The 23997-nt window shown below is 38.2% G+C and overlaps 1 protein-coding gene across 1 annotated transcript in view; it reads right to left on the minus strand.

The window, feature by feature from the left end:
* PCDH15 (protocadherin related 15) overlaps nt 1-23997 on the minus strand; it is a 786947-nt gene that overhangs the window by 370427 nt on the left and 392523 nt on the right. Inside the window, 3 exon segments of the mRNA XM_032595259.1 lie at nt 15813-15840; nt 15842-15897; nt 15900-15921. Of these exon segments, the coding sequence (XP_032451150.1) occupies nt 15813-15840; nt 15842-15897; nt 15900-15921 (106 nt within the window).

Genomic DNA, 23997 nt, shown 5'->3' on the forward strand with positions numbered 1-23997 from the left:
TAAAAACAGTGAGAGAGAAACAAAAAATTACCTAGAAGGGAAAACCTATAAGGTTATTAGCTGAGTTTTTAGTAGAAAGTTTGTAAGCCAGAAAGCAGTGGCATGGTGTATTCAGAGTGCTGAAAGAAAGAAAAAAAAAAAAAAAACACAAAAAACAAAAACCTACAACTAAGCATACTTTACCCAACAAGATTATCATTCAGATTTGAAAGAGAGATAGAGTTTCCTAGACAAATAAATTATACAGGAGTTTATCACCACTAAATCAGCCTAATACAAAATGTTAAGACCACTCATTTAAGTGGAAAAGATATGACCACAATTAGACATTAAACAATATGAATCAAAAGATTTAAAATATGAGAATATATATATATATATATATATATATATATATATATATATATATATAACATGCAGAGAATGGAGTGAAAAAAATAGAAGGGGAAAAAGAAAGATGATTTTTTTCTCTTTTCTTTTTTTTTTCTTTTCTTTTCAGAATGTTTGAACTTGAATGACCAAACTAATATGGACTGCTATTTACTTAGGATGTTGCATATGAACCTCACTGAAACCACAAACCCCAAACCTGTATAGAAAACAAAAAATAAAGAGAAAGGCAAAGAATCACTACAGATATTCACTGACCACAAAAAGAGCAAGAGAAGAAAGGAACAAAGAAGAATTACAAACTAAAAAACAAAAACAAAAAACAAAACAAAAACAAAAACCAGAAAACAAATTTTTTAACTGTTGATAAGTACATACCTATTAATAATTACTTTAAATGTAAATTGTCGGGGCGCCTGGGTGGCGCAGTCGGTTAAGCGTCCGACTTCAGCCAGGTCACGATCTCGCGGTCCGTGAGTTCGAGCCCCGCGTCGGGCTCTGGGCTGATGATGGCCCAGAGCCTGGAGCCTGCTTCCGATTCTGTGTCTCCCTCTCTCTTTGCCCCTCCCCCGTTCATGCTCTGTCTCTCTCTGTCCCAAAAATAAATAAACGTTGAAAAAAAAATTAAAAAAAAAAATGTAAATTGTCTAAATGTTCCATTCAAAAATCAAAAGACACAGGGTGACAGAATGGATAACACAAACAAACAAGACCCATCTATATGCTGACAGCAAGAGACAGACCTCAGACCTAGATAAATACAGCCTGAAAGTAAGGAGACAGAAAAATATTCACCATGCAAATATGGAAGTGGAAAAAATCCAGGATAGTAATACTTATATCAAACAAAATAGACTTTAAAAGAAAGACTGTCATAAAAGACAAATAAGGACACTACTTAATTATAAAGGGATCAATTCAAGAAAAAAATACAATTGTAAATATCTACACACTCAACACTGGAACATTTAAATACATAAAGCAGATATTAATGGACATTAAGAGATAAATTAATAGTAATAAAATGATAGTAGGGAACTCTAACACTTCACTTACATTAATGCATAGATCATCCAGACAGAAAATCAAGAAAACAATGTCTTTTAATGATACAATGGACCAGATTGACATAACAGATGCAAACAGAACATTCTATCCAGAAACAACAGAATGCACATTCTTTTCAAATGCACAGGAAGGAACATTATCCAGAACAGATCACATATTAGGTCATAAGATAAATCTCAATAAATTTAAGAAGCTTGAAATCACACCATGCATCTTTTCTAAGCACAATGTTATAAAACTAGAAATAAATCATAAAAAATTGGAAAAAAACATGAACATGTGCAGACTAAACAACACGATACTAAACAGCCAATGGGTCAATGAAGCAGTCCATGAATAATAAAAAAAAAATACATGGAAGCAAATGAAAATGAAAACTCAATGGTCCCAAATTTCTGAGATGCAATGAAAGCAGTTGTAGGAGAGAAGTTTACAGCAACATGGGCCTACTTCAGAAATAATAAATAATACAAATAAACATCTAACCTTATGCCTAAAGAAACTGGAAAAAGAATAAACAAAGCCCAAGGTGACTATAAAGTAAATAGTAAACATCAGAGCAGAAATAAATGAGTAGAAACCAAGAAAACAATAGAACAATCTATGGAACCAGGAGCTTGTTCTTTGGACAGATAAACAAAATTGACAAAACTTTAGCCAGACTCATCAAGAAATACATAGAAAGGACACACACACACACACACACACACACACACACATGATCGTTGACACCACAGAATACAAGGCTTATGATAGAATACTAGGAAAAACTACATGCCAACAAACTGGACCACCCAGAAGAAATGGATAAATTCCTAGAAACATATAATCTTCCAAAATTGAACCAGGCTGATATAAAATCTGGACAGATTACAAGTAACAAAATTGAGTTAGTAATCAAAGACTACCAAAAAATAGAAGTCCAGGACTAAACGGAATAACAAATTAATTCTAAAAGGCATTTAAAGAAGAGTTAATACCTATTCTTCTCAAACTATTCCAAAAATAGAAGAGGGAGAAAATCTTCCAAATACATTCTATGAGGCCAGTATTACCCAGCACCAAAAATTAAAGAGACCACAAAAAAAGATAACTACAGGCTAATATCCCTAATGAACACAGATATAAAAATCTCCAACAAAATATTTGCAAATCACATACAATAGTACATTGAAAAGATCATTCACCATGATTTGGTTGGGTTGATTCCTGGGATGCAAGGATGGTTCAATATTCATAAATCAATCAACATCATACAACACACCAACAAAATGAAGGATAAAATCATGATTATCTCAGTAGATGCAGAAAAAGAATTTGACAAGAGTTAAGATCCATTCATGACAAAAAACTCTCAATAAAATGGTGTTAGAGGGAACATACCTAACATAATATAGGCCATATAAGAAAAACCCACAGCTCACATCATACTCAATGGTGAAAAACTGAGAGCTTTCCCTCTAAGGTCAGGGGTAAGACAAGGATGTCCACTCTCACCACTTTTATTCAATATAGTACAGGAAGCCTTAGTCACAGCAATTAAACAAGAAAAAGAAATAAGAAGCATCCATGTCAGTAAAGAAATTAAACTCACTATTTGCATATGGCATACTATACATATAAAACCTTAGGACTCCACCAAAAACACTACTAGAAGTAATAAGCATATTTAGTAAAGTGGCAGGATTCAAAATCAATACTCAGAGATCTGTAGCATTTCTATACAGTAATAACAAAGTTGCAGAAAGAGAAAATTTAAAAGAAAACCTTACAATCAGATCAAAAATAATAAAATATGGATGAATACATTTAACCAAAGAGGTGAAAGACTTGTACTCTGAAAACCATAAAATTTCACGTTATATGTTTCACATCTTCAATTTCTTTTGAAAGAAAGGAAGGAAGGAAGGAAGGAGGGAGGGAAGGAAGGAAGGAAGGAAGAAAGAAAAACAAGGAAGGAAGGAATTAAAGATGATACAAACAAATGAAAAGATATCCATGCTCATGGTTTGGAGAAGAAGTAATATTGTCAAAATGTCCATATCACCCAAAGCATCTACAGATCGATGCAATCCACATTAAAACCCCAACAACATTTTTTACAAAACTAGAACAAATGATACTCAAATCTGTATGGAACCATAGAAGACCCTAAGTGATCAAACCAATCCTGAGAAAAACAAAGCTGGAGGTATCAAAATTCCAGATTTCAAGATATATCACAAAAAAAACTGTAGTAATGAACACAGTACAGTACTGGCAAAAAAAAAACAGACACACAGATAAACAGAACAGAATAGAGAGTCCAGCAATAACCCACAATTTATAAGGTCAATTAATCTTTGACAAAACAGGGAAGAATATGCAATGGGAAAGAGACAGTCTTTTCATAATGGTACTGGGAAAACTGGGCAACTACATGTAAAAGAATGAACTGGGTGACTTTCTAACACATTACACACAAAAAACCTCAATTGGATTAAGATCTACACATGTGTCCTGAACCCATAAAGTTCTGAAGAGAACATAGCGATAATTTCTCTGGAATTAGCCATCACAAACATTTTTCTTACATATGTCTCCTAAGGCCCAGGAACAAAAGCAAAAATAAACTGTTGGGATTACATCAAAATAAAAAGTTTCTACACAGCAAAGCAAACAATCAACAAAACAAAAAGGCGGCCTACTGACTGTGAGAGGATATTTGCAAATGACATATCTGATCAAGGATTAGTATCCAAAATACATAAAGAACTTATAAAACTCAATAGCAACAAACACAAATAATCCAGTTAAAAATGGGCAGAAGACATGAACAAACGTTTCTTCAAAGAAGACATCGAGATGGCCACCAGACACATGAAAAGATGCTCAATATCACTCATCACTAGGGAAATGCAAATCAAAACCACCACGATATATGACCTCACACATAAAGTAATGGCTAAAATGAAAAACACAAGAAACAACAAGTGTTGGTGAGGATGTGGAGAAAAAGGAACCCATGTGCATTGTTGGTGGCAATGCACACTGGTGTAAATACTGAGGAAAACAGTGTGGAGATTCCTCAAAAAATTAAAAATGGAGCTACCACATGAGAGTATTTAATCAGGGAAAAGGAAAATAGGACCTTGAAAAGATATATGCACCTGTGTGTTTATTTCAGCATCATTTACAATAGCCAAGACATAGCCAAGACAGGGAAGCAACCTAAGTGTCCATCAATAGATGAAGAATTAAGGTATATATTATTTATATACACATATGTACACATACATACAGTGGAATATTTCACAGCCATAAAAAGGGATGAGTTCGTGCCATTTGAGGCAACATGGATGAACTCAGAGGGTCTTATGATAAGTAAAATCAGGCTGAGAAAGACAAATACCATATGATTCCACTCACAAGTGTAATCTAAAAATAAATGAGTGAAACAAACTCAAAGCACAATCAGACCTATGAATACAGAGAACTGATGGTTACCAGAGGGAAGGTGGGTAGGGGATGGACAAAATGGGTGAAGGGGAAGGGAACTACAGCCTTCAGTAATGGAATGAGTAAGCCATGGGAATAAAAATCAGAGCATAAGGAACACGGTCAATGACACGGTAATAGCAATAGAACAGAACAGATGGTAGTGACACTTGTGAGTGCAGCACGGTGACGTGCAGACATGTCAGATCACTATGTTGTACACCTGAAACTAATGCAACAGCCTGTGTCAGCTCTACTCACATTAAAATGACACAACACAATATGAGGAGATGGCTCTTTTCCCATTATAAACGTAAATAAAAATTATTTTAAAAAGGTCCTTTTTTTTTCCAAAAATCTCTCCAAAGCTCTGAGTTTTCTCCATTTAGTTTTTGTCTTGATTTTAATCTTGGGGTTAACTGTATTAAAGTTCCATTCTCTTGATATTCAATGCACCTGCTGCCCTGGTTATATACTAAAATTTTGTCAATAATTTCGACCATATTTTATCTATGCCTTCAAAGCACATTTCTTTTTGTTATCACATTATTCCTAGGTTGGTGCCCAGATGATAGATATTGCCTCTAATTTCTTGCCATTCTCTACTGTTAGTTTTAAATTTATCATTTTGCCTTATAGCTGTCCCACTTTTCATGTGCATCTTTGATCGTTCTAACGGAAAACAGTAAACTCCCCTCGTCCTACTCTCATGTCTTCCAGATCTCTTCAGGTCTATCCATCCTCTTTGCAATCTCTTTGTTGAGCTATTTCTAATGAATAATACACTCTTCTTTTCTGTTCTAAAACAGTGCCAAAAACTCTGTAATCCATCCCCTGCCAAAGAACATAAAACCTCAAATCTGCTTTTACTTGTCTTTCAGAAAAATCAAAGTTACTCCATTAGTATCCAGTTTCTCAATTTAGGAAAATACTACAAAGATTTTCCTGGGTTATTTTCCTGATGCATTTTTATGGCAGTGCTTCTGAGAATGTAGATCTTGGTCCACTTGCATAGGAAAAGCTAAGATCCCATCCTGTTTTGTTGAATGAGAATCCCTGAAAAGCAAGGTCAGAAATATGCACCTCTGAAAATCTCTAAAGTTTGAGAACCACCACGTTACGGTGTATGAAATGCCCATACCTTTATTTAAACCTGAAACAAGTATAAAAACCATGAACTGAGTTTTTGCTGACAATACCACCATTTTTCTGACTATGCAGATTCCAATCTCCAAATTCCTCTGACTCTTCATGTGTTGCCCATGTGATTCTTCCTTGCCTGTGTCCTCACCATTCTCTCATCCTGTGTTTTCCTGTGGTCCTACTCTGCTTCCTCACCTAAAGCCTTGCCCTCTCATTCATGTACTGCTCTGATAGCTTCCTCAATCTTCTGACATTCCATGCGTTTATAATAACTAAGGTAACATGCTAAAATGCCAATTTAATCTCCCAATTATCTAGACAAAATTTAATATATTGTTTACTGCAGTGATGCCCAAGGTGTTATTTAGTGGTGCAATTTACATACAATTAAATGCACAGATAAGCTTTGATTGTTTTGGGGAACTGTATAGACCTATATAACCACCACCCATATTAAAACTTTAATTTCACATTTCTTTTGTCCAAAAACAATACAAAAATATGCTTAACAGATATTTACTGTTCAAGATGACACCTGCTGCTCTTGGCATGTGTATAGGGACACAGGCAAGGAGTCTTGAGGGAGGCATGGGGACTATGCAGTGTATACAGGGAGACAGAAGCACTGTCCCTTGCCTGCCTTCAGCACATGGCAGTGGGCTTGGGTTCATATCTGGCTAAAGTGACCTGTGTTTTGTAGAGTTCATTTTTCACCAAACGAATACTCACAAAAATGAATAAACAGCTGAGAACTATTTCTTCAAGTGAACCTCAGATGGAAAAGAACACTAATGATGTATGCAAAAGTGAACACCACGAAGGGACAGGATGCTCACTCCCATGCTCCTAGTACAAGGACTAAATGAATCATGCTCTTAGGTCACATCCTGAAGACCCAAGGACATCAACTCAGCCTGACGATTTTTTTAATGTTTATTTATTTTGAGAGAGAGAGAGTGGGCATGAGCACAGAAGGGGCATAGAGAGAGGAAGAGAGAGAGAGAGTCCCAAGCAGACTCTGCACCGTCAGTCTAGAACCTGACACAGGCTCGAACTTACAAAACCACGAGTTCATGACCTGAACTGAAATCAAGAATCGGAAGCTTAACCAACTGAGCCACCTAGGCACCCCCAGCCTGACATTTTTAAACAATTTGTAGAATTACTTGAAATGCGGACTTACATCCAATGTAATTAATAGTAATCAGTACTCTATGCAACTGGTGAGCATTGAAGTTTGAACTAATGGTAATGCACGCACAATGTTTAAACATTACAGGGCTTACTCAACTATTTTTAACTCATGGGGCAAGGAATGAAAAAGTTACTTGTTCAATCCAACTATTCACTATCTAAATCTAACATACACACACGTGACCTGAAGTAGATTAGAGACAGCTACAAATTCTGGGCTTCCCACCAAGAAGCAGAGTCTATTTTCCCTCTTGTTTTTTAAATGTTTATCTATTTTGAGAGAGAGAGAGAGAGAGAGAGAGAGAGAGAGAGATGGCACAGGGCAGGGAGGGTGGGGGAGAGAGAGAGAGAGAGAGAGAGAGAGAGAGAGAGAGAGAGGAGAGAATGGCACAGGGGAAGGGAGACAAGGGGAGGGAGCGTTCTTTCTTTCCTCTCTTTCTCTTTCCTCTTCTTTTCTCTTCTCTCTCTCTTCTCGTTGCGGTATTCGCGCTACGCGCTATCGTAGCGCTCACTCCCTGCTTCTCAAGATCCTGATGCGGGGCTCATCTCATAACAATAAGATGATGACCTGAGCGTAAAATCAAGAATCTGACTCTTAACCAACTGAGCCACGTAGGCCGCCCAGTATTTCCCTCTTCTTTTTTTATTAACAATTTTAACATTTATTTGTTGTGAGAGACAGAGAAGAGAGAGAGAGAGAGACCTGAGCAGGGGAAGGGCAGAGAGACCAGAGGGAGACAAAGATCCAAAGGAGGCTCCAGGCTCTGAGCTGTCAGCACAGAATCCCATGTGGGGCTCAAATTCATGAACTGTGAGATCATGACCTGAGCCAAAGTCGGATGCTTAATGACTGAGCCACGCCAGGTGCCCCCCTCTTCTTGAATAGGGGCTAGATTCAGGCTTGAGTTGACCAATGGGTGGCAGATATGATACCATTCCGTTTGGGGGCCAAGCTTTAAGAAAAAAACCTGGTAGCCTTCATTTTTACCTTCTAAAAAGTCAATGCAGCTGCAGTAAAGGCTACAGAAAAGGTAAGCTCAGTGGGGGGGAAGGGGGGGCGTAACCACACTGGATGTCTATATCCCTGGCTAGCTCCCGGCTGAATGCACACATTTGAGTAGCCTCAACGACACCGTGGAAACAAAAGAACTGCCCAGTTGATCCCAATCAACCCACAGAAATATGAGAAATACCACAGCTGCCATTTTAGGTCACTAATGTCTGTGGTTTATTGTACAAGAACAGACAACTAAAGCACTAACCACTGTCTCTACAACTTCCCTTATGTTTCCTCAGCTTACACTGTCTTCATGTTGTGATGAATTTTGGTTCATTTCCACAAAGTTTCTTGCCCTGAACGTTATCTTTTTTCTTTTTTCCCCCCCACTGGCCGAGTAACATAGCAAACCAAGTATAAGAATCATAGTTTTCCCACAAACCCAGGGCCATAGCCTTCTGGGCTGTTACTGGAGAAAGAAAGATACTTCTATTTGATTTAAAACACTGTGTTTTAGAGGTTCTTTGTAAGGATATTTAAACTTGTACCTTTACTAACATATACCCTACATGCCCCATTACTCTAGATAACATACTTATCTTTGGATCAATCAATGCTCTCATTTTTAGCAGATATTTTTTGAAAGTTCCAGTATTTGTAGCTTATTATTCTACTCTATTGATCCTTGTAGGGGACAGGACAAGAAGCTCAATGTGTTTGGAAATGAATAGTTCTCTGGAACAATTTCCAGGGGAACCCATAAAAATATGAACAATACTGAAACTCAGTAATAAGACCTGTATAGTAGGAGAAACATCTCCCAATAATGTGTGCCATAAAATCAAGCTTCTCTCTCATGCCTACATGATAATAATAATAGTGCACAATACTCCAGCTTATTAGCTAGTAATAAGTTCCTGATAACAGAGAATAATAAATCCAGAAAGGAAAAGGAGAAAATTTCTGAATCAGTGGAAGTTACTCAGAATTAGAATCAACATCCTGGAAAACAGAAAGACCTGAGGGAATGAACTAATAGACTATGTGTGAGGTGACTTAGTGTTCGAAAGGCCAACATGTAAAAAAGGATGCAGCTATAAGGTATGTGGCACTGGGAAAATAAAAGAAGAAAGTAAAAGCAGATAAATGAAAATTCTGGACTCTTCCCCAAGTATTTGTGAAGTCCAAAATATCGAAAGGAGGGATTTGGGGGCCCAGGACATGTTTTCATTGTGTTATCCACTTAAAATACATATTTAAATCTGTATCTTCCTCATGGTTTTTTCAAAATGAGTATACTGTATGCCTGGGCCCAAAAATACTAATACTTAATAATACTTATCAGAGTTAATGCATGTTCATAAAAATATTTGAACCTAAGGTTTGTGGGTCTGATGTTGCTCTTCTTTTTTTATTTTTTCCCCCCAAAATGTTTCCCCCATGAGTTTGTGTGTGAACGGGGGAGGGGCAGAGAGAGAGGAAGAGAGAGAATCCCAAGAAGGCTCGGAGCTATCGGCATAAAGTGGACATGGGCTCAAACTCACAAACTCATGTGAGATCACGACTTCAGCCGAAACCAAGAGTCAGATGTTTAACCAACTGCACCACCCAGAAGCCCCTGGTATTGTCATTCTTCTTTTATTTATTTAAAAAAATTTTTTTAGATGTTTATTTATTTTTGAGAAAGAGACAGAGCACGAGCTGGGTTGGGGCAGAGAGAGGGAGACACAGAATCCGAAGCAGGTTCCAGGCTCTGGCCTGTCAGCACACAGCCTGACACAGGGCTGGAACCCACAAACTGCGAGATCATGACCTGAGCAGAAATCGAAGGCTCAACTGACTGAGCCACCCAGGTGCATGTGGTGTCTCCATTATTCACCAATGTGTTATAGCAACTCTTTAATTGCCAGAATATACATAATATTACCATAGTGACCACACTGACTTTGAATAATAGGCAAAAGTAGCTATTAATCATATTTTTATATTTACATTTTAGTATGTAATGCTTATCTACTTGTTGTAGTTAATACATATTATTTGTCACACGGTAGATGCTCTGGTATGAGCATCCGTCCTTAAAAATGCTAATATTACAAGCTGCTATTATAAACTAAAAGTTAGGAGACCTTCTTATGTTATTAGACATAAACACATATTCTATCATATCTTTGTTAATGACGATGTGGGGACAGTCATGGAAATGCCCTTCTTCGTCTCGTTAGAGCCTTGCACGTGATCATCTTTAGCTCTTTGACCATCTTTGAAACACCCAACTGAAAGTCTTTGTTAAGTCTAATGCCTAGAATCTCTCAGAAACACGTTTGTTGATTTATTTTCCCTGTGTATCAGCCATTCTTCCCTGTTTCATTCCAGTGTCCCAGGTTCTCTTAAAAGCGGGTCATTTCAAACAGTATTATGTGACAACACTGAACATCAGATTTCTTCCCTCCCCAGCGTCTGCTGAAGATGCTGCTCATTTGTTTTTCCAAGTAATGCTTTCTGAACTGGTAACTCTAATATATGCCTGCTTTGTCACGTGGGGCCACTGAAACCTGTACTTGGTTTAGTGTTTAGGTAATGATGGGGCGGAGATTTTTTACATACTTGGAAACAAGAAGTATCCTAGTCTTTGTTTGGGAGCACTGGCTGATGTTAGATCACAGTTAGTCCTTAATTCTGCTGTTTAAAGCTCCACCCTAGTCTTTTCTCTCTGCTTTGGCAGAAACTCAAGGTAAGCCAGATATGAAAACTTAAGACTTTCTCAGGTGTTTTCTGAAAATTCACACGCTACTATTCTTACTGTTGTCCTTCCAAGATTCCTACAAATATGTCAAAGTTTTTGCATACCCTGTGGACATCATTCCTAACTTTCTTTTTAAGCTTACTGGTTAGCCAATCGCGTGTTCCAATTTTTGTCTATCGCTTCAGGCAAGCAACAAAGTTAAAACACTTGCCCTGTAATGTTTTTGAGAAACTCCTTCCCCACTGCTCCCTAACCATCCCTCAAACAAGACTTTTTGTGCTGGGTGAAATCTGAGTTAGCCTTTTATATGGGTTCTTCCAGGGACCCACCAGCCGGGTCACATGATGTTTCTTTGGAAATGAGGCTTTGGAAGAGCTCCAGTTTTGTTCTGTTTTTCAAGAGACTGTCAAGATACTTTGGGAATGCAGGTTGTTATTTTTATTAAGTTTACTTACTTATTTTGGAAAAGAGAGACAGCATGTGTGTGTGTGAGCAGGGAAGGAGCAGAGAGAAAGGGGTAGAGAGAATCCCAAGCAGGCTATGCACTGTCAGCACAGAGCCTGACATGGGGCTCGAACTCATGAACCATGAGATCATGACCTGAGCTGAAATCAAGAGTCAGACACGACTGAGTCACCCAGGTGTTCCAAGGTTGTTGTATTTAATGCTCCTCCTGAACTAACTAGCAGGCAATGTGACTCAGGCAAATGAAAAATTCCACTAAGCTAAAAAAAAACACAACCAAGAGTCAGCTGTTTTTCTTGAATAAATGTTCCCTGGGTTGCTGTAAGACTTGGTTAATTCAGCAATTAATGATCCAAAATTATGATTTCACTTTGGTTTATACTGGTTTGTCACAGCTTTTAGGGAAGGGAAATTTTTCACAAGTCTTTCCTTGATTATTTTCAATGACTTCACCTGGAATAATTCCTTAAATTATTAAAATATTAATCTAATATTACTTGTACTGTGATTTTATTATATTGAATGTAACAAGGACTTTCTTAAATATATAATTCGGTGTTTGTGAAATGATAAGTACGCCCCAAAAAATTCAGTTCATCTAAATTTATGTCAGTTTTATGGAAAATTTTAGTTTACCATAAAATTCTATTTTGCACTTAATCATTTGAGATTTTATTGTCACTTTTGTTGTTGTTGTCCTTTAGTGAATGCTCCAACTTAAACCTAAATTTCATCGTCCTAATAGTAAAACACAGAAGGGGCATCAGTTAGGCTGACTATCAGAGTTTTACTTATTCCCTCCAAAAGTCATCCCATTTTGGGATAAAGGAATTTCCATTTTAAGGCAGGAGTCAATTTTGAGGGATTTTTTTTTTGAGTTTTCAATCGCTTATACTCTGAATATCTTTCACTCAGAGTATCCCTGCTAATCCCATCCTTCACAGGTAGAATGGTATCATTTTTCTGTGAAGAAAGCCAATGGACACCTCTAGGAAATAGTGGATTGAGGTGACACAGGGTGAGGTTGTTGGGGATGATCAGTGGTAGAAGAGTAATTCCACCATTGACGATAGTTACGGTAGGAACAGTGAAGGAACTGGCAACAGTCCTTGGACGGCCCTTCTGCACACCTGAACATGCACATCCTCCCATTTAGTAAGTAGACCGCCAAGAATGTGCGAGAGCAGTGGGGAGCTGTCCAGATGAAGGCTGAGAAAACTAGCTCTGAGGGACATGCACTCAGAACTACTGGGCGGGGGGGGACTTAAGGAAAATGAAGAGGTCTTGCCAAGTAAGGAAAATCAGAGCCATGGAAATCCTGTTGTGTACGTTTCTCTGTGTGTGTGTGCTTCTGTTCTTACCAGTCTTGTCTAACTTAGGAAAGGTGATTTTTCTTCCTAATGGTAATGGTGACATGAATTAACATTATTGAGCACTAGCTTTTTCCCAGGCATTATTACACATTTACCTATATTGAATCAAATTTTCAAAACCTTTTTATAGCAGGTCCGTTTTTAATAACTCCATTTTATTTATTTATTATTTATTTATTTAATGTTTGTTTATTTTTGGGAGACACAGACAGAGTGCGATCACAGGAGGGGCAGAGAGAGAGAGAGAGGAACACACAGAATCTGAAGCAGGCTCCAGCCTCTGTGCTAACAGAGGGGCTGTACTAACAGAGGGGCTCACACTCATGAACCGTGAGATCGTGACCTGAGCCAACGTCGGCCGCTGAACTGACTCAGCCACCCAGGGGCCCCTAAACTCCATTTTAAAGAGGAGCCATCGGAAGCAGAGAGATGAGTAACTCACCTAGCATTATATGATTAATAAGTGTTACAGTCAGGATTTGAATACAGTTCCAACTATCTGTACAAGGCCCCGTCCTCTAGAAGTGCAAATGCTATAAATGACATCATTTTATTTAACTTATTTGCAAAAACAAAGACACTGCTAGTGGATGTGTCTATTGTTTAGGACCATCCATCATACTACATTGGTGGTTGGTGATACAGGCCGCCAATGCATCATTCTGCTCTCATTACTACCTTGGCTTCTCCATTCGCTCAGAGTAAATGACAAAGTCGATCGATAGCATACTAGACTCTGTAAGTTCTGACCCCTCTGTGTCTCACCTCCTCTTTCTACTTCCTCTCACTCACTCATCTCCAACGCTCCTGTTCTCCTCGATGCTTCTGAAACCCAGCAGGCAAGCTCCAGTTTTTTATCTCCGCCTATTCTTCCAGACATCAACATGGGTAACTGCGTCAGCTTCTGTGAGACTTTGCTCAAATCTCATCTGTTCAGTGAGGTGTGCCCTGATCATCCTATCTAATGCTGCAGTTTATACTACAACACCTCTCTGGGCTCCATTTTCCCCACAGTGCTGACCGCCTTCTCTCTTCTATAATAAACACATAATACGCTTCTTGCTTGTTGCCTTTGCTTCTGCCAGAACACCAGCTCCACGAAGTGAGGAATCTGTCTCCCTCCACAGAGTAGGTTCTCATTTATCAAAAGAAAAAATAAATATAATTTCTAAGAGTGAAAGAAACTCATGAACACCACTGGATTTCATCCCACCATGGGAAGCAGGCTTCTCCAACACTGGCTTTCAAGTTCATCCTTTGGATTTTACACATGCTGTCTCAACTTTCTAGGTAATTTCTCTCCTGTGTTCTACCTGGGAACCCTGACCCTTCTGCCGAAATAACTTTCTACGTAATTTTCTCCACCCCTCCCTAACCTAGAACTTCTACCTCTCACCTTTGCATCTATAGCACGTAGCACAGTGACTGACATACGATCAAACCTCCAGTTGATGAAATGAACAATGGTTATTTCTTTTGATGTATGCTCCAGGCCTTACAGACTTCAAAGACTGACGCTTATGTACATAAGGACTTTTTAAAAATGTAATGATCTCATCTCTACCATGGGGTTATGAGATGCGCACAGTTCCAGACACCAAATAAAACAGAACTGCTTTATTTTCTTTACAGACAGCATTTCTAAGTAGGATATAGGATCATATTTGGCAATCTGTCTGGTGTCTTGTAGGCTGCTGTATTGTTAAGTATGTGCACATGCACACAGACTAAAGGCTCAGGAGTTGAGAGTAGTGCTGAATTCCGCTGAACAGTCATTCTGAAGCCCATTTCAAGAGCAACCCCTTTCTCACTAGGAGAGGTATGGTCTCACACGCATCTGTCTCTCTAGATGCTCTAACCACGCAAAGCAGCAACATCCATGTTTTAGCAAAAGCAATTTGGGAAGATGGCATAATCACATTCTCAGCATTTTTGCTTCGGTGCAATTACCAGTCTACGTACAAGCACGAGCCAGAAGAGCTCCTGTGAAACTTTTCAAGGAAAACCAGCCAAGGGTACAACGTGTTGTGAGCCTTTGGGTACTCGTGATCCTTCTCCCATTTGGTGCCAAAAGCCCTTATTTAATTCACTCATGTCGTCTCAGAATTACATAATTGTCTCCAACCAATGATAAAATACTAGTAGAGCAAACTGTACATTTTCAATGGATTTTTTTCAAATTTTTCTCAGAGAATTCTTTGTGACGGAACACAGAGAAAGTTACCAATATGTAGATTAATATCCTATTTTTTAAAAGTTGTTTCACTTTCTTAATGAAAGTTTTCCATTTTTTGTTTAACATATCTCACTAAAGCTAATTCTGAGGGGAAAGATGTGGTTTGGTTTTGTTTTGTTTTGTTTAGTTTTGTTTTGTTTTGTTTTGTGAGAGAGCACCAGAGAGCACAAGCTGGGGACGGGGAGAGGGAGAGGGAGAGGCAAAATCTTTTTTTTTTTTTTTTTTAACGTTATTTATTTTTGAGACAGAGAGAGACAGAGCATGAACAGGGGAGGAGCAGAGAGAGAGGGAGACACAGAATCGGAAACAGGCTCCAGGCTCCGAGGTGTCAGCACAGAGCCTGATGCGGGGCTCGAACTCACGGACCGTGAGATCGTGACCTGAGCCGAAGTCGGACGCTTAACCGACGCAGCCACCCGGCGCCCCAGGGAGAGACAAAATCTTAAGCAGACTCCACTCTGAGCGTGGAGCCCAACGCAGGCTGGGCTCAGCCTCACAACAGTGAGATCACGACCTGAGCAGAAAATAAGGGTCGGCTGCTTAACCTGCTGAGCCACCCATGCACCCTGAAAATTATTATTTCTGAATTTATTTTTACATAAAAATAATAACTTCTAAGAAGGCCACCTTTGTTATTAAAGGTGTTTCCTTTGATTGGATACAACTATTTATGCATGATTCTAGAACGATGAGTGAGAGTGTAAAACGTTACCAGATACGGACCAACAAGGATAGAGTAGAGGATGCCTGGGTCTATCTGCTGGTGGCTGAATGTTCCGGTCCTGGTCAACAGCTTGGATGGGCGGGTAACCACGATGGGGTTCAGTTCTTCCTGGAAAAAAAAAATGGGAGTGTTTAGTCCCACTTTATTCTTAACGCCTCATGGAGAACTGACACTCAGATATGAGACATTACAGTCTGGACAGCTAGGCAATACCTGAACTAGTAGTTAAACTCAGCTTTCGAGATTTGAAATTTAACACATTATACTAGTTAATTTTGAATTCAAAGAGGGAACAATGTGTCCTCAGGGTCAGAATGAAAAGTCATAGTAATTACACACTTGGAACTTTATATCAGGGTTTTCTCCTAAGAGGAAGACGAGGAAGAAAGAGATCAATAAATCTGCATCTTCCCTAGATAATTAAATCAGAAGTATGAGGCTACCAAATATAATTTTATCTGTCTGTAGACAAGATTTGTAAGAATATTTACATTCTTTTTCTTCCTAACTCATGTTTTAAAAATTACTTTCTAATTACATTTAAAATTAAAAAAAATTAAAAAATTACATTTAAAAATGTAATCCCTTAATTACATTAAAAACAAAATTTTAAAAATCAATGCTTTAACTGAATAGAAATCAAAGCCCCATCACTGCAAATGTCATATAGCATAATTAATTATATATTATGCATGTACGTACATGCATATACATTTAATTTATAATTATATGCAAGAGGACTCTGTTTAAAATCATGATATATTTCTCTAAGCCAGTGTTTGCCAATATGATGTCCAGTGGTATTCTGTTCCACTATCAGGACTGGTAGCCGTTTTCTGTACAGGACCAGATAATAAATATATTTAGGCTTCGCTGGACAGAGAGTCTCCGTGTCAGCTTCTCAACTCTGACACTGTAACACAAAATCAACCAAGTGGGTATGACTATGCTGCAATAAAGCTTTATTTACAAAGACGAATGGTATGTAGGACAGAGTTTCTTGGCCCCTGTACTGAATGATCAATCATTCTTTGTAACAAATATGCTGAAAAAACAAATGTGCACTCTTCACAGATAAGCTTGCGACACAGGATATGAAAGAAACTTTCAAAAAGTGAATCCACTTTCCTGCAGGTCTTTTCGGAGACTTTTGTGCTAATTTGCATAATGGCCATCTAAGAAGGGGGTGTTATTTGCACATTTTCTAGAATCATCCATTAACATCTCCTTGAACTCTTACATTGCCTTAGAACACAGTTTGAGAAATACTGCTTTAAGTCTCTGCAAGCCCTCAGTCCAAACATACTAGTAATTTTAAAGGGAAATAATGTCTGTTTCAATATCTGACTTCACAGTCTAAGGAATCACTGCAACGTTATTTTATATTATATCTTCTCAAATGAGAGAACCTTGAAATGTATCATATACTTTTATATAAAATCAGTACTTTCTAATCTCAGCAGAAATGTAGAGTAGTGGCCTGCTGAAAAGAAATGCAAGAATATGAAACTGTAACATGGAATACTTAATTTTGATTAAGTTACGGTAAGTTATATTAAACACAAGTATATTGCTAAAAAGTTAAATTTTTGAAGTTGAAATAATTAAAGGTAATCATTGAGCAAATATTTGGAGTTCACATACATCTTAGGGGTTCTGCAGACTTAAAAATCTCTAATAGGCTCTCCATAGCCTAAACGTTTTTAATATCTTCCTAAAAACAAAGAGCTCCTGGTAGGGATAACTTCGCAATACTGTATTCACCTTTTTAATGTGTCTTCAGATCCATGAAAATGTCAAACCAATATCAAAATCACTCCATTAAATCAGGATGACTACTGTTCTTTTGGTTGTTGTTCTTTCCACACAATACAACACATCACAATACAACAGTCTTCCTCAACTCTTTCCCTTGTTCCCTATTTCTGTCCCTCGTTCTCTGTTTCACTCTATCATTGCGTCACTTCTCTCTCTCTCTCTCTCTCTCTCTCTCTCTCTCTCTCTCACCACACACACACACACGCACACACACCTGCCCAACAGACAATTTCCTTCCTCTGTAATCCTGTATTTCTCCTGACACTGAAAGCATCCAAAGCTCTTCAAGTCTGTATGTTTGAACACAGGAGTGGAGGGCTGATAGGTCATCCTAGACATTTGTCAAAGCAGCCTGATGGCGTTAGCCAAAGTCAGCATGCAGCCAAGCTACTGCAGTTCTGGTTCAACTAATAAATCTGTGGTGGGTCTTCCAAAAGTACAGTAGCATGCAGATCTTGCGAAGGGAATTCAACTCTCAGGATGTTTTGCAGCCTGTCTTCCTTCCCATGGCCAGAGAAATATACTAAGGGATCCTAGACTCCTGCTTTTTGAAATAACTTACCTAGAATTAAAAGCAAAACGAAACAAAAAAAACAGAAAACAAAACAAGAAAAAAAAAAAACTGAACCTGAGGTCTTCTGGGAGAGTGCTAAACATGACCAGATCACATTGGGGTTTCTCTGCTGACACCTTTCTCTGCTAAGTGACCAACACATAGACAGTTTTAGTTTGGGTAATGAGTCACATAGTTTAAAATCCTCTTCTGCACAAGTTGCTGGAATGAGAAATGGGGCTTCAGTCATATTTTTTAAAATTATATGAACAACAGGAAAAAAAAAACTAAAAATAACACAATAAACAAAACCAAAAGGGAGGGAAAGGTTCTAATTAAATTCCTCATCTTTCATAGTTGGTTATTAATAAATGTATGGTGAGAACTGAAGAAATAAAAAGAAACAAGTACGCCGTTTAGAATTACGTGACATCTAGAATCAGAAGAATTGAAACTAGAAATACCAGCATGTGGCTGTCTCGGGAGAGTGGGCCTAGAAGTGAAGAAGGGAGGTGGGATGAAATGTATTTAAAGCCATTCAGTCCTGTTTCACTGTGTAATTTCCACACTCTGTACTAATTTTAATACTATAAATTAGCAAATTGTACTAGTGAGAATACAATAAATAAACCCTCTTGGTGAAGGCTTCAATGAGTTTCTGGAAATTTGGGAGTACAGTTGTCTTATATAACTTCTTAGGACTGATTTTTGTCTTTTCTTACAAAGACTAGCGACTTAAGAAAAATTTTTTCTTAGGCTACTGTTCATGAGGTTTGTTTTTTTTTTTTTTTTTAAGAAAATATAGGTTTAAAGGTGAAAAGGATGAATTCTCAGCTATGATTTCTAACATTACATCCCAAGTATATTGGGCTGCTTGAATCTTGAGGATTTCTAACACTGGTAATATGTAACATTAAAGGATACTGTGTTTTGTGTAGGATGCTACTGTTACAGTATGTAATGAAATTTTTTATAAAGATAAGTAGCATTTAAGCCAGAGTTGGAAAAGGAAACATGTACCCATTAGAAGAAACAACATACTAAGATGCATCAAGTTTTGAACTTCTCCATCACCAAAAATCTCTGTATGGGAGATCGCCAGCCATGGGAAGGACATACAACTAACCAAGGAAATGCCAGCGAGAAACTATTCCTTAGAAAAGAAAGAATTTTATGGGGGAAAAAACATGCAATCATGTATAATATTTGGCAAGTTAATATCTACTTACTAAATACATTCATGTCAATTTGTATTGTACTGAATTTTCCAGCCCGGTAGCAGATCACCACACGGAGCCGGACCTGAAGGAAACCGGCCCGCGCTGACCACTGCCACAGCAGGCTCCCCAGGCCTTAGAAAAGGGGAAAAACTAGCAGACGCGTTTCTTTTGAAGAACCATCCTCTCCAAGCAGATAGTAACTACTGCTCCGTTCCTCTCCCGCCTCCTTATTTCTCTTAGCTTCTAATTTTACCGCTGGATTAGAGAAGAAGAATTATGCTGAAGAACTTGGAAATTCACCCATGGCCCAATTATGCTTGGGTATCCTTAAGGACAGGATTACAAGGTTCCCTTATGACCATATAATTGCAGTAATTGCTCAATTAGTCTTCACAGAAGGCTCTGTTGGCAGGTGCACACAAAATATCTAATAACCCACCGCCTAGCCTAGTGAGGAACTGTTTGCAACATATTTGCTTCATCAAGTTGAATTCCAGGAGACACATAAAAAAGGCATCCAAACACTTCAAAGCTCTTGGGCGCCTTGCCCCTAAAGCAAATCTGTCTTCTCTGCAGAGAAGGCAGCCTTCTTTGTCTTTGAGAAGAACTCATATCTTTGAGAAGAAGTCCCGTCTCCTGAATTCTGTTCGTGCTGATGCACACATGTTAAAAGTACACAGAAGAGTGGATTCACATTTCACCGCTTTGAGTACCCAGAGTTAAATTCCCTGACATATTTACTGATGGTGATTCCATATAAAGAGATTCATGTCGTGAAGATAATCATAGAAACTATTAAACAATAACGAAAAGATTGTCTCCAGTAGAAATGCTGCATAATTCTATGATTATAAAACCCAAGATTATTCCCCTAGGGACATAAGCTTCGTATCCAATTAGCTTTTCTGGAGGGGTGCCTTGTCTTTTCAGTATATCTAAGACAATGCTTTCAGGTTCAACTGCTGAATTCTTTTTGAGAAAATAACAAGAGGCGATTGGACTGTTGAGGTAAGTGAGGGTTAGTTACTCCTTCTACATCTTCAACACCAGAATGAGAAAGCAAGTTTCAGTCGGAATGCTGCTATTGTAGTCTATGTATAGATATATCTGTAACTATTTATACACATAATAAATAAATGTACTGGCAAGCACAGAAGATTAAAGACACTGTTCTTCAATTGTATACTTTTGTTTTATTATGAAGTGTCTCTGAAAAAGTTTTTTTTTTTTTTTAAATTTTTTTTTCCACGTTTTTATTTATTTTTGGGACAGAGAGAGACAGAGCATGAACGGGGGAGGGGCAGAGAGAGAGGGAGACACAGAATCGGAAACAGGCTCCAGGCTCCAAGCCATCAGCCCAGAGCCTGACGCGGGGCTCGAACTCACGGACCGCGAGATCGTGACCTGGCTGAAGTCGGACGCTTAACCGACTGCGCCACCCAGGCGCCCCTCTGAAAAAGTTTTTGAGATATATTTTTTGTCGTATATCCTGTGATGGACTGCTGTATTCCAAAAGTGCATCTGACCATCCTTGCAATTGCATATTTGATCTATAGTTCTAATACCTACGTTGTTTATAAAACATTTCTTTGAGGCTTTGCCTTTGATATTTATTTGCTTAGACCTAATAAATGTAGTTTGAGCAATTTATTATTTTTTTGAATTAGGAAAAGAAATTTATTTTATTTTATTTATTTATTTTTGTGATATTGTCTTTATCTTTTTTTAATATATGAAGTTTATTGTGAAATTGGTTTCCATACAACACCCAGTGCTCATCCCAAAAGGTGCCCTCCTCAATACCCATCACCCACCCTCCCCTCCCTCCCACCCCCCATCAACCCTCAGTTTGTTCTCAGTTTTTTAAGAGTCTCTTATGCTTTGGCTCTCTTCCACTGTAATCTCTTTTTTTTTTTTTTTTTTCCTTCCCCTCCCCCATGGGTTTCTGTTAAGTTTCTCAGGATCCACATAAGAGTGAAAACATATGGTATCTGTCTTTCTCTGAATGGCTTATTTCACTTAGCATCACACTCTCCAGTTCCATCCACGTTGCTACAAAGGGCCATATTTCCTTCTTTCTCATTGCCACGTAGTACTCCATTGTGTATATAAACCACAACTTCTTTATCCATTCATCAGTTGATGGACATTTAGGCTCTTTCCGTAATTTGGCTATTGTTGAGAGTGCTGCTATAAACATTGGGGTACAAGTGCCTGTATGCATCAGTACTCCTGTATCCCTTGGCTAAATTTCTAGAAGTGCTATTGCTGGGTCATAGGGTAGGTCTATTTTTAATTTTTTGAGGAACCTCCACCCTGTTTTCCAGAGTGGCTACACCAATTTGCATTCCCACCAACAGTGCAAGAGGGTTCCCGTTTCTCCACATCCTCTCCAGCATCTGTAGTCTCCGGATTTGTTCATTTCGGCCACTCTGACTGGCGTGAGGTGATATCTGAGTGTGGTTTTGATTTGTATTTCCCTGATGAAGAGAGACGTTGAGCATCTTTTCATGTGCCTCTTGGCCATCCGGATGTCTTCTTTAGAGAAGTGTCTATTTATGTTTTCTGCCCATTTCTTCACTGGGTTATTTGTTTTTCGGGTGTGGAGTTTGGTGAGTTCTTTATAGATTTTGGATACTAGCCCTTTGTCCGATATGTCATTTGCAAATATCTTTTCCCATTCCGTTGGTTGCCTTTTAGTTTTGTTGGTTGTTTCTTTTGCCGTGCAGAAGCTTTTTATCTTTATAAGGTCCCAGTAGTTCATTTTGAGCAATTTATTTTACATAAATAATGAAACGTATGCTCAGGGATGTGTTTACAAGGATTATTTGTTGCAACAAAATACAACTTGCTTTTAAAAACTAAACCTTGTATGGAAGGGCTATATATGACAGACTTTTATAAACCATAAATCCATAACCTGATGAACTATCACCAAGTTGTATTTAATTCTAAATGCCATGATATTAAGAACTAGAATATCGTCAATATTTCAGAAGCCCTCTATTCTCTATATTTTCTATCAATCGCTCCTGCTCCTTCCACTCTAAAGATGGCCTTTCTATTATCATAGATTAATTTCACTTGTTTGAAACTGTATACAAATAGAACTATACAATGTCATTTAATTACTGACTTTGTTCAAGTATTACTATGTCTTTCATGGTCGGCATGCATGTGGGAGTTAGGTACATCAAGTGTAGTCCCTGCACTCTCGTTTTAATGGATGTACTGTGTTCATTAGACAGGCACCCCCAACTTTGTTTCCTTTTCACACTGGTGATGGCGTTTGGGTTGTTTCCAGGGCATGCCGCGACGAACAGCACTAGGTCCTTCTGCGTGTGTTCTTACACATGAAGGCATTTGTGTGAAATATAAGAATATAATTGTCAGACAGACACGCATGTATGGGCTAGGTCCCTGCCATTTTAAGTCTTCTAAACTTGTTGTGTGAGCTCACGTTCTATTGTGAGTGGTCCACTGCTCTGCTGACAGTTGGTAAGTTTAGCCATTCGGTAGGTACGCATCGTTACCTCACAGTGATTTGAACTGTTTTACAATGTTGGACATTTGTGAAGTGTTGTTTCATGTCTTTTGTCCGTTCTCCTACTTTGCCTTACTGGTTCATAAGAGCTCTCCGTATATCACAGTGTAAGTCTTTTTATCAGCTGACTGTTCAATAAATATTATATCGCACTCTACGGCTTTCATTTAGACCCTATTAATGTTGTCTTGCTGAAGAAAAGTTTCTCATTCTCCCACTTACCCATTTTTCTTTCCCTTTATACTTGTCTATTTCCTCTACCCATCCACATATTTTGACCTGAGGTATACCTGATAATTTCCCTTATGCATTTCTATACAGAGAATATTGCACTCTTCCTTATTAAAATTTATCTAACACTCACTAGAACCGTGTGTCTGAGTTTCCTTGCCTAGAACTTTCTTGAGAGCAGGGATCGGTTGTATCGACAGCACCAGAAATACATGTGTTACACAGGCACTGAGAACTGTTGAATAAGAGACTTCTCAGTTCTGTATTATTCAGGGTATTCACGAGCCTCATTGACCTAGCCTTGCCCTCTGGGCTCCTGTAAAACATCCAAATACACATACTGAGGCCGTATGAGCATCTTTCATTCACAAAGAATACTACACCCACCTAAAGGGAAGAGTAAGGTGGCCACAAGAATGCTCAGAATACACAGATGTCGGCTCAAAGTGCTTCACAGCGATGGCCTTCGGTGTAATAAACAGTTTCTAAAACATTCCAGGAGACTAAGTGGCGAGCTCCTGTATCCTAAGTAAAACATTCCAATCTTGCCAAATAAGTTGCAATATCACCTCTTGAAAGTTGTTTAATCCCTCAGCCTTTTAATCATAATTTTCATAGTGAAGTTAATAATATCTACATTTCATTAATTGGTATAGGGATTCATGAAAGACAGTATATAAATGAATAAAACAGTAAGTGCCATGCTTAGTAATGGAAGTCATTATAGATCGTAGTATTAAGATTACTCTATTATTTTAATTGTATTATATTAGCATTAAAATTGGCTTCAAGTTATAAGCAGAGAGAGAGAGAGAGTG

The sequence above is a fragment of the Lynx canadensis genome, chromosome D2 (assembly GCF_007474595.2).
Source record: "Lynx canadensis isolate LIC74 chromosome D2, mLynCan4.pri.v2, whole genome shotgun sequence".
NCBI classification, from domain to species: Eukaryota; Metazoa; Chordata; class Mammalia; order Carnivora; family Felidae; genus Lynx; species Lynx canadensis.